The 12,279-nt window shown below is 36.2% G+C and overlaps 1 protein-coding gene across 1 annotated transcript in view; it reads left to right on the top strand.

Annotated features, from left to right (window-relative positions):
- slc6a2 (solute carrier family 6 member 2) overlaps window positions 1-12,279 on the top strand; it is a 35,398-nt gene that overhangs the window by 17,450 nt on the left and 5,669 nt on the right. The window contains exons 5-13 of the mRNA XM_087793436.1: window positions 84-222; window positions 299-433; window positions 1,551-1,654; window positions 3,791-3,915; window positions 3,991-4,103; window positions 8,262-8,390; window positions 9,517-9,616; window positions 10,264-10,364; window positions 11,669-11,836. Of these exons, the coding sequence (XP_087649562.1) occupies window positions 84-222; window positions 299-433; window positions 1,551-1,654; window positions 3,791-3,915; window positions 3,991-4,103; window positions 8,262-8,390; window positions 9,517-9,616; window positions 10,264-10,364; window positions 11,669-11,836 (1,114 nt within the window). The remainder of the gene's footprint in view (window positions 1-83; window positions 223-298; window positions 434-1,550; window positions 1,655-3,790; window positions 3,916-3,990; window positions 4,104-8,261; window positions 8,391-9,516; window positions 9,617-10,263; window positions 10,365-11,668; window positions 11,837-12,279) is intronic.

Below are 12,279 nucleotides of genomic sequence, written 5' to 3'. Positions count from 1 at the left end.
CTGTGCAATGTGATGCTAAAGGTATGGGTAACATGTTGAACAATTGAACTTTCTAACACAAAATTATGTTTGTCTGTGTTCAGGCGAGGCGTACTGCACCTCCATGAGAGTAGAGGCATCAATGACCTCGGTCTTCCACGCTGGGAGCTGACCTTGTGCCTCGTAGCTGTGGTCTTCATTCTCTACTTCAGCCTTTGGAAAGGAGTCAAATCTTCCGGAAAGGTACAGAACTCATTACTGAAAAGCTAAGAAACTGCTCTGTGGTGATTGTTTTATGACATAAATGTTACTGTTACAGGTGGTTTACATCACAGCCACGATGCCGTACGTCGTCCTGTTTGTGTTGCTGATCCGAGGAATCACTCTCCCGGGATCCATGGACGGCATCAGAGCGTACCTTCACATCGACTTGAACAGGCTCAACAATCTAGAGGTCAGACTACAAATCAACAGAAAACTGAAAGTCACCCGCAGCTAGCCATTTAACATCGTCGTTAGATTAAAATAAAAAGTAACCATAGACTGAATGATTTGATTCTCAGCGGTCTGAAATACTTGTATAACAGACCAAATAATCACATAAAAATTTAGCAACATTTCAAATTTGAGCCACCAAACGTATTTTATGTCCAACCTTTATTGAGGACTTGGTCAAAAATATTCAGAACAAGATCAAATCATTGAAGGCTTTAGTTGTTTGACTGTGTTAGTTAATGACTTCACTCTCCCACCGATAGCTCCCGTTGTGATCTTTGCATTTCGTCCAATGTCATTTTCCCACCAGCCCTGTTGGGGGCCGAGGTTACATCAGATTCAATCCAGTAATTTGATCTGTGTACTCACACAAATCCTATATTGATGCTCGTTACAGGCGTATCTTTGGAGTAGACGTCACAGAAAACGAACATCTTGACTTGTCAAGGCAATTTTTTCTGAATATGAATATTTTGCAAACAACTTTCAGACGGTAATAATCAATACAAACAAAACTATAATTTTTTTGTTTGTTTATTAAATACAGCTTTTGCCCCCATGCCTGTTGGTTGGGGACCTCTAGTATATCGAATCTTAATTAATTCCTGATTTGCAAAGTTCCCTGAATGCATCACGGTGCAGTTTTGTTTCTCTTCTCAAAGCAAGAACTTTGTGGTTCTTTACGTATTGTTTTTTATGTAGTAATTTCATTATAAAATAAAAGAATACACATTTTAAGTTAGATTTATATATCTTTACGATTACAACCAACAATGGAAATATTAAGATTTTTGGAGGGGTTCAGCGTAACGATGCAGAAAACAAAATTTACAGAGAAAAAACATTATTCCCACTTGTGTCTGCAGGATGTGTTTTTTTATTGACAAATATGATCATTTAATGTTTTTTCTTCACCTTATAAAACTTGGATTATTTATCTCTACAAGTTAAAAAACGTTGTTTTAAATTTTGAAAAGTGATCTTTCAAAGTTATGACGTAATTATGTTGGATGTATCAAACAGTGGGTGAGTTGAAGCTTTTATTTAATCATTTTTAATATGTTTTTATTTCTTAGGTGTGGATCGACGCAGCCACCCAAATATTTTACTCGCTAGGAGCTGGGTTTGGAGTCCTCATCGCATTCGCCAGCTACAACAAATTTGACAACAACTGTTACAGGTACGTCACTGTTTCTTTGACCCATTTTTCTCCCCTTAATGTGTCTGATATTTAAGTTGGACCAGGAAGAAATATCCTGCCTGTAAATGACGCTGGCAGACATTCTTCAGATTCTACCAGCAGGTTCAATTAAAAGAATTATCAACGGTCGACTCATACTCTTATTGTTCTGTCATATTAGAACAAAAAAAACGTCCTCCTCCTGTCCCGGCTCATTTCCACCAATATTCTCACACCTCAACCGTACCTCCTTAGTTCAGGATTTGTAATGTGAAAGGAGGCGTTTGTTTTTCCAAAGGTCAATGACGAATGTCAGCATCAATGAGAATCAGCATGTTGGACTCTAGATCTCGGGTTAAATTACAGCTCAGTTGAAAGACCGAAGCTAGGACAGATGTCAACGTTATTTCTTCTTCTTTCTCTCTCTGCTTTTTCCACATCAGTTTTTCAAATCATTACCTTTTAATCTTACCTCATGATCCGTTGCTAAGTTCATATCTCAAACTGTGAATGGATTGAAACGGCCAATCACAGATGGCATCTTCAAGTCTTACTATTTGTAAGATACTCTTAACTTCATCGTTGACACTGAAGGACGCATTAGAATCAGCAAAATGTGCAACAAAAATGGAAATGTTATAGTACGAAGCGATGCAAGTCTTTAAATAACAACAATAATACTATTAAAATGTAATTAAGTAATTAATTTTTATTTGTATAGCGCTTTTCCAGACCAGGGTCACAAAGTGCTTAACCAATCAAAACAATATTCAATAAAGTATATACTTACACTAAGAATGTGAAGAAACTTGATATATATGAGTTGTAGATTTCAATGAAAATATGATAAATCATTGAAAGGTTATTGATAAATGTTGGTTAGTCCAATTTTCAACAGGGCTTTATTGAGTTAAAAAAAAACCTGATGAAATGGTTTTAAAACATATTTCTTAAAATAATTATATTTGTTTTGGGTTTTTATAATACCAAAATTCGGAATAATTTACAACATTTGACTGTGTTTTTAAGCCGCCTGTTAATTCAGATGTCTATAACTCACCAAGCTCAGGGGCCACTAGGGGTAAATCATTGTTGAGTGTTTATTCTTTTGATCAAAATATTATTATTATTTTTTTTTTTAAACTTTTAAAGTGTTCATGTGTTTTTTTAAAATATTTTTCTTCTTAATTATATAATCAAAGCTAAATTAATTAAACATTTTATGATATTAATTTTCCTTAACCATCTAACGTTTAAAAAAGATGTCCCTTGAAGGTCCTTGCTTAAAATATATTCAAATGGTTGATCTCAGTATATCTTCTTATTGGCCGCAAATGGCAGGTTGCGAGTTCAAACAATGCTACTTGAAACACAGAAAAACTTATTTTATAAATCGAAGCATACTATTTATTTCTAGAAGAAACACAACATTCCTTTCACCACGTTAACAAAATGTGTTGTTTTTTGTCAGGCAACATTGTTTTAGGGTTACTAGATAAGATCACAATATCAGTGTTAAGCATTAGTAAATACTGCTGAGCTAAAGTCAGTACATATATGTTGTTTTTCCAATATGAAGTCTTAAGATATGAGCTACATGGCCAAGGTATGCATTGTTTACATTGACTCTTCTCTGCCCTTTTCTTTATCATGAAATTGCACCTGAAGATTTAAGACAAACAGCAGCACCTCTTGACTTTTGGCAGCTACACCAACATGCAACTTCCTTGGCATATGGATGTCAACAAAAACTCACCGTCCAATGTATGATGTTTGTGTTAATAAAATGATTGCTTGCAGAGAATTCCGATAAATCATCCGATGAGGTCTGGGAGGGTCAACTGTAGAAAGAGAGAGAAGGGAAACTAAACAGAACGTGAGAAGAAGGGAATTATTTATAGTCGGTTCAGAGGTGCTCTGGGGTGGGATGAGACAGACGTTAATCAGTGAGGATGTTGAAAATGGTAATACCTGAGGTCCAGAATCATTTTATCTAATAGTTTAAAAAGAAAAACAAATCTTAGATCCGATCTGGACAACAGGAGAAATCCAAATAGATTCCCGCACTGTCCAAGGGTCTTTGACTCTGTACAAACCAACCACATGACTCTTTGGATCTTCTTGCTCGTCTCTCAGGGATGCTCTCCTGACCAGCAGCATCAACTGTGTCACGAGTTTCGTCTCAGGGTTCGCCATCTTCTCCGTGCTCGGCTACATGGCGCACAAACACGGAGTGAAGATAGAAGACGTTGCAACAGATGGTGAGTTCAAACTTTTTTTTTTTCAACCCCGAGACGTTCAAACTTCTGATAAGCTGAAATGTTTTTCCGACACAGGTGCAGGTTTGGTTTTCATCATCTACCCGGAGGCAATTTCAACTCTACCTGGGTCAACGTTCTGGGCGATTGTGTTCTTCATCATGCTGCTGACTCTTGGCATTGATAGCTCAGTGAGTCAACACAATTTATTTTATTTAATTGATTATTTTCTGTGTGTCTACTTGTGAATTAACTAAAAAAAATGGATATCAGAAAAAGTTCTTAAGAAAGAGATTTTTTCTTTTTTTTGGTGGTCCAGATTACCATCTGGATCCAAGAGTCTCTTGAGGGATTTGTTGCTTTCTGTGGTGGAAACCAAGCCAAAGTTCTGTCAAGCAAGTTTCTAATGAATACTGCCACCTACTGTCCTAATAATCACATTGATTTCAACAATGACTAAATTTAATAAACGTTTGACTCTAAATTTAATAAACGTTTGACTATGCTAGCAGGGATTACCTCCCTGTATACTGTTGTTAAAAGTCAAGAAGCACTTTGGAACTCGGCAATCGGAAAGATTCCCAGTCAACCTCATGTGTAAACAAAAAAATCGAAGTGTGTTGATAATGAATATCCAATGTAAAATAGTGGTTTGAATCCCATAATGACACATGTATGTATCTCACAAATGGTTGTAGTGTTAGCCTTTGAATACAGAAATACAGCTGAACTTGAGTTCAGTGAAGATGTGAAGAAGATCGATACTTGTGACTTAAAGTCTTCCACAATTTAAGGCACCTTTTCAGGATGACTCCAGGACCCCTCTCTAGACTCTCTAGAGAGATCTCTAAATTGGTAGAGACCTAGTAGAGGACTAAGAACACTTGGTAAACTGGGTCTGGGCTTTATGGTCCAGCTTCTACTGTATCTCCGTGTAAAGACCTTGGAAAAGCTTTAAAAGGACGGATGGATGAATATATTTATCCATCAGAGCCCAAGCCCTTAACAATCTGGTCACTTGAGATCCAGACTCCAAGATAAAGTCTCCTGTTGAGGGACGTTCAAAACATCAGCTCAGTCGATTCAAGGCATCTCCTGGTTCTTGTCACTTAATTTGTCATAATTTTCTTCACAAACATTATGTTTCTTTTATTTCATATTTGAAAGGAACATACTAAACCGCACAAAAAGTCTGATCCTATCCTAACCATGTCCTAATACACAATGTGAAACATTGTTTTTTAGCTAACCCACAAATCAGACCCCTCAAGCCCGCAACCTGCTGGACAACATCCCGCCCTCTATGGATCTCTTCCAATCCTTTCGCCCTGCCAGAAAATAGACCACATCACCCACCCTCCTGGTTCTCCAGAGCCCCAAACTTGCGCTCTCTTTTTCCCGCCATCCTGGTTCCCAGGCCCTGCCGGGAGCTGGACTACAATATCAATAATGTCTTGATATTTGATTCATTTAAAACTTTAATTCAATGATCTCTCGATATTGGCAAAGATCAGAAGTCATAAAATTGTCCAACAAACAGGTAAAGGCAGGAAGTTAATGATTCAAACGCATTCAGGGTTATAGAGACCATGTGAAAGTCAAGGGTCAACACTTGAATAAAACGTTTCAAGGACAAAGCAGATCCAGGATCCAGGGTCGATTATCCCAGATAGAACCAGGCAGAACAGGGAGAGGCGGAATACAGCTTCCTAAAGTCAAAGGCAAGATATATTCGTGCGACGGTAACAAGGCAACTATTCATTGAAGAATAAGGTGATAAGTATGTGTATAAAGAGGACTAAAGGATTCATGAAACGAGAGTATTGAAGGGATATTTTAAGATGTGGATAACGTTTGAGAGGTCCCATGGTTTTGATTTGTGTATAAAAGAGACAGAGGTGGAGAATAAGATGCAATAAAGGAGAAGAGATAACACCTAATGTGACCCATGGATGTGGTCAACACAGACAAGAAAGAGTGATCTGTGGAGGATTCGCTTTTTTTTTCACCCCTGATGGGAGGTTCAGAAAAGCTGTTTGTCTCCCGCTAAAATTAACAATAGGCCTGTCTTCTCTGTGTCTTCCACCTACTGCATTAAAATGTATCTCAGAATCCTGTCGCAGATATTAGTTGAAAATCAAGACACCCATTAATGCAAATGCCCCGTCTATAAAACAATACATCATTTAATCAGCGCCCGCCGACGTGATTTCAGGCTAATTTACGATGTGTCCGACAATTAGTGGGTGAAGACGTGATGGACAGGCAACAATGTTTTCCGTGTTAAATCATCGTCCGTTCAAAGAGTCCTCCTGACAAAACGGGCGTTCGCTAAGTCAATCATTAGGCTACACGAAGACGGAATAATTAAATTGTGTCGGCAAAGTATTAATCATGTTAATTGTTTGTCTGTTTGCAATGTTCGACGATGGATGTGTTGATGCTACCTGGTTATTTACGAGATGTTTATGTTGCACATCGTGGAAAGTATGAATGCTGGTGTAAGCTGTTTACTGATGTAAACAACTTTACCTCAGAGAAAAATGTCTTGTTTTTCCGCACCAGGGGGAAATATCGTAAAACTTAATTACAAGCTATTAAGAGGTATTTTATACATAAATCACATTAAAGATGGTTGTATAGTTTTCTTTTTTTTTTCTCTGAAGAGAAACTAATGTTTTAAATGAAGACTTCCTCTCCAAGATGCAGTAATTCTCACATCATGACTATGTTTTGAACTTATTACTTTATAAAGTTCTCCCCTTGTCTGAAATCTGGGCAAACGAGAGGTTACAAGGGCGGAGTCCATTACGACGTAATAATGGCTTCACTCCTCCTCCAGCCAGCTGTAATCATGCCCCTCTTTGTTTATACAACAAGTCCCTTAGCGGTGGAGACTTCCGGGATTGATCATGTGCAGTGACAAACCTTGATGTTTGACCAATCACAGCAGAGTGGGTGGGGATATGGTAAACATGATTTCTCCAGAAAAAGTGTTTTCAGTGGGCGGGGCTTAAGATAATTTTCTAATGTCAATATTTCAATGAAAAGAGAGTTTTGTACAAACAGACACTGATGATACAATAAGGTCCAACATCTATTTAAGACACACTTAAATCAACACATTAGTTAAACTTGAAAAAAGAAAATACTTACATTTGTCGCTCAATCTTTTTCCCATGTTCACTGCCCTATATCAGTTTAAATCTACAAGGAATTCTGGGAAATAACTTCCTGTGTGGGAAGGTCGCGATGAATCTTAAAACTGAGGAAGCTACAGCCCTTATTCTTGTTTCTTAATCCTCTACTTTTGAGTATTAGGAAAGCTCTTTGAAGTTGAGGACTGAGATTGAGGATTAAGGAGGTAAAGCCTAATGTGTTTGAGGTCAACCTTTGACTCGCACTGCAGATATGACTTTATGGGATGTTTTATTGGCTCTGTAAATGTATTTTACCTCATGTTTAACCAGTTCATCTCCTAAAAATGATGAAGATTTAATTAAAATAGTGTCCCAGAGCCAAATAATATACATCTACATTTAAAAAAAAAAAATGGGTTTGATTAAATTTATTCTAGTAAGATTTAAGTATAAGGTTAGTTGAGTGTAAAAATTATAATTACAGTTTTGTCTTAATTAACGTCATTGCCCTCAACTAACCTCATACAATTATTTACAATGATTTATTGTTGAGGTTTTTTTCTGCTGATCAAAATGTGATGTGTGTTTTATATCACAAAAGCTATAAAAATTATAACATCAGATGATCTCTATTTTTATCATCTGACGTTTAAAAAAGATGGAGTCCCTTGAAGGTCCTTGATTAAAATATATTTAAATGGAGGACCTCAGTATATCTTCTTATTAGCTGCCAATTCCAGGTTGCAACAAAAACAACATTCCTTTCACAGCGTTAACAAAATTGATTGTTTTTTGTCAGGCAATATTGTTTTAGGTTTGCTAGATAAGATCCCAAGATCAGTGTAGCAGAAGCATTTGTAAATGCTTTCAAGCTGAAGTCAGTAAATATATGTTTTTTATTTAATATGAAGTCACAAGAAATGAGCTAGTTGGCCAAGGTATGCATTGTTTACTCTTCTCTGCCCTTTTCTTTATCATGAAATTGCACCTGATGATGATTTACATTTAAACCAACTTTTTTCATTGTATGAACATGTTATTTTACATTTAATATACTTTATATTGTAACAATATACTTCATACTGTTGGCAACTTGTTAGTTTCATAATAAAATTTCTTTGTGACCAACTTTACACTTTCTGATGTTTCTGATGTTATAAATAAATGCTTATAGTAAATGGGTATTGCTAAGTTACATCTCATCCTCAGATGGGCGGCATGGAGGCCGTCATCACTGGTCTGGCGGACGACTTCATCTTCCTCAAGAGAAACAGGAAGCTCTTCACTTTCGCCACGGCGGGTGTAACCTTCCTGTTCGCTCTTCTCTGCGTCACCAATGTGAGTGTTTTTAACCTTTCTGCAAGAAAGAGGAGAAATAAATCTGCCACATTATTGTGTCGTGGGAAGAGATCTTTTCATCGACCATCATTCTTGTATTGTTAAGGGAAAATAAAAGATTTTAGTAAAAAAAGAAAAATGTTTTCACGCTAATCAAATCATATCGTTGACATATTTACCAATGGTTTAATTTTTATTTATTTGTTATGCAGTTATTTTCTTCCATATCTACAAAACACTTCTTTAATCAAATAAAAAATTGAACAAAAATTAAATTTTTTTGCCCAAGGTAAATTTTTATTTAAAAAAACTTTAGCATATTATTTTCTGCTTTTTTAACAGGTATTCTTATTAATTAAATTACCTTTATTTTTAACATATATCTCAACCTAAATGGGAATTCAAAAATGTATTTATTGTATTTTATTTTATTTAACTGAAAACCGGGAAAATACTGGACACACAAGACAAGTTTGTAATTGTTTGTTTGTTTGGAAAAATTGCATTTTTAAGGGGAATAATGTAATGTCTCCAAATGAAATCACGATGTGTGGCAAAAGTTGATTTAACTTTATTTATTTTTGTGTCATTCGAGGTGGTTGTTGCTCTGGGCACTGTTTTTAATGTTCAGCAACAAATTTAAAGATAAGATGAGAATGACAGTCTTACTAAAAGAACAGATAAAAAAAATTACTAGCAAAATTTCGCATCACACGACTAGTGTTTTTCATATTGTCTTATATAAAGAAATGTTTATAGTCCCAAATAACTCTGAGGTTCAGCATGAAAGAAGCTAAAACAAATCCAGTATTTAATAAGTGACACAGACGGCAGTCTTGAGGTATCATACATCTACATATCGTAGATTCCCACTCGCACAGAGTGACGTTTGTCTGCGTGTTTCCTCTAATCTACTGAATGAAATAATAGAGGGAATGAATGAGATCCTCATGCGACACAAACACCGGGATTGTGCGGCTCCAGTCAAAGACCGGTTGTGCGGATGAAATACTGAAGGTCATTCAAAGAATGGCGTGAAATGTTTGACCAACACAAGGGCCGTGTCAAATTTGTTGAATCACCAAAAAAAAAAAAGTTCAATGACAACTTTGTTTCTTCTCTCCAGGGGGGGATTTACGTGCTAACGCTGCTGGACAAGTACGCGGCCGGTACTTCTATTCTGTTCGGTGTGTTGATCGAGGCCATCGGGGTGTCGTGGTTCTACGGTACGGACACTGACTCCGACATGAAATATACACTGAAGTTGTTTACAGACAAGTTTGGCCAAATATTTACTGGATGATCCATACATTATGGTCTAGAGATCGAAACAACTTCAACTTTTAATGAGTGAAGTTAACATATAAGCCTATTCAAATAAATAACACAGTTATGAAGACTGTAGTTTTTGTTCTGCTGTGTAAAATTAAGTCAGATAATTTTCTGATTGACAGGCTAAAATAACTAATTCAAATCATTTTAAAACTATATTAAATACAAACATAAAAAATATATTTAGTGCATGATAATTGGTAAAAAACTACTTTGAAATTAAATATACTTTTCTGCATGTTGGGAAGATTATGAGAAGAACATTAGAAATCCTAAAAAAAAAGAATAACCAGAAAAAGAAAACACAGAAAATAAATCATTATTTTATTATGAAGTTTGTAAAGAAAATAAATTAAATAACTAATGTTGAACTGATCACATATAATAATGAAATCTCCCTAATGAAAAAATACAAAAATATTCAATGAAAAAAATAATTTAATTAAAATACCATAGACTACATCGGATCAGGCAATACTTCCTCTGTGGACCTCGAACTCCTTCGAGTCTCCACTCATCTCTGGTTACCGTTTTCTTCCAGGTGTGGACCGCTTCAGCGAGGATATCGAGAAAATGATGGGATTCAAGCCTGGTCTTTACTGGAGGATCTGTTGGAAATATATCAGCCCCGTGTTTCTTCTGGTGAGACCATCAGGGCGGAGGTTTTTATTTATTCCACAGATGAGAATGTTTCCACTCGTCGTACCAAGATAACTTGGTTAAAATGTCTGACTGTGAAAACTGTTATATGGATTATATTCACGATTTTGACTTAAACACGCTTTTTTCACATCATCACAACTTTACAATATATTTTGATTTTCCAGAGAAATGTGTGTTATTAATCAGCGGAACCAGCTTTACACTAAATGTAACTTATTGAAGAACATTTTTTTTTTTATAAATTCAGAAGCTCGAAGCGCTTAAAGAACAAAATCTATCATCATGTCATGCACTGAAATAAATCTATTATGTATATTTATTGTAGTAAAATGATTGGAGTTTTTAAAATGTATTCATTCTTTATTTTCCCTAAGTTTGTTTAAATCGGACTAAGAAAAATGGCGGATAAATCGCGGCAAGTAACAAGGACTATAAATGTGGAAAGTCCCACAATCCATTGCTAATTTGGTGCAACACCAGGATTAACATTTCTGTTTCAAATAATGAAAAGGTAATTTCTTGTAGCATTTTAAGTAACTTAAAGCCTTTGTAACCAAAAAAAATGGTTAAAATTGGTAACTTCCTCTCAATACATACTACACAACATAATACCAATGCAGTAACAAACAAAGGTCCAAAAATCACTATCACATTTTTTTTATACATCATCTGTTTTACTCTTTTTGGAAATCTCTGTACGATTTTGAACAGTCAAAACCAATATAAACATTAATCTACTTTGACCATTCAATATTAAAATACTTGGCTGAATAGGCCTGATCTGGCCCAAGGGGCCTTGAGTTTGTACTTTACATCACCTATCCCATAATTCTTAGCTTTGTTACGAATAAAGCTTTCTTTCATTGGACCTTGTTTCAAAAAGAGCATTATACTTTTATTACCAAACTAACCCTAAATGTACGACTTGAACATTTATTTTGTTTCATAGCTCAGATTGTAGAGTTATTGACTTGTGGTCTGAGAGGTTGTGGGTTCAATCCCAGCTAGCCAATCCCAATCCTAGCAAGACTCTTAACCTTGATTGCTCCTGATGGTTGAGCGTTACGCTGCGTCGCAGCCTACTCCCATCAGTGAGTGATTGCGTGTGTGAATGCGTAACTTAGTGTAGAGCGCTTTGGCTCCTGAATAAGCATAGATATGTGCTCTATAAGTAAGAGCCATTTATTTATAGATCACAAGATCTTGGAATTGATCGAAATGCATTTAAAAAATATAAATAATTTAAATTAAATCATGAAAAAAGCCTGTTTTTCTCTTTCCAGTTCGTGGTGATTGCAAGCACACTGACGTCATCCAGCCTGAAATATGACGACTATGTCTTCCCATATTGGGCTAACGTGTTGGGTTGGAGCATGGCCATGTCCTCCATGCTGTGCGTTCCCATCTACGCCGTGTACAAGTTCCTCAGCGTGCCAGGGACGTTCAAAGAGGTAAGTGTTGACATTAACTTTAAACTAGGAGCGTAATCAAATAAGCAGTTCGTCTCTGGTCGTCTGCCTTCTTGTCTACTGAACACATGACATGAAAATAGTCTTCACGGTGGAGGAAGTTTCTCCTGCTGAAGATGAACTCTGGTGCGATCAGTCGATATTTAAGGCCTCTAAGATCTTTAATTTCTGATTAATAACACTGTCTTATCGGTGCCTTCAGATTCAATCTCGGATCCAACAGACAGAAATTGGTTTTCTGACCCAATAGCTTAAATCTCCATAAGAACATGACTGTCTGCGTCCCTTTGGGAGGAGAAGAACCTGGACCAGGTGGAGAGATTAGCACCAGATAACTCTTTATTAATCTCTTTGAGAGGAAATTAGGTTGTCAAAAACAGGAGCAAATTAGTTCGGGTCATTGCAGTCGGGATTGCTCAACTAAT

The sequence above is a fragment of the Callionymus lyra genome, chromosome 6, assembly GCF_982586985.1.
Source record: "Callionymus lyra chromosome 6, fCalLyr1.hap1.1, whole genome shotgun sequence".
NCBI lineage: Eukaryota > Metazoa > Chordata > Actinopteri > Syngnathiformes > Callionymidae > Callionymus > Callionymus lyra.
The sequence above is the reverse complement of the archived record's forward strand: the minus strand, read 5'-3'. Positions and strand labels throughout refer to the sequence as shown.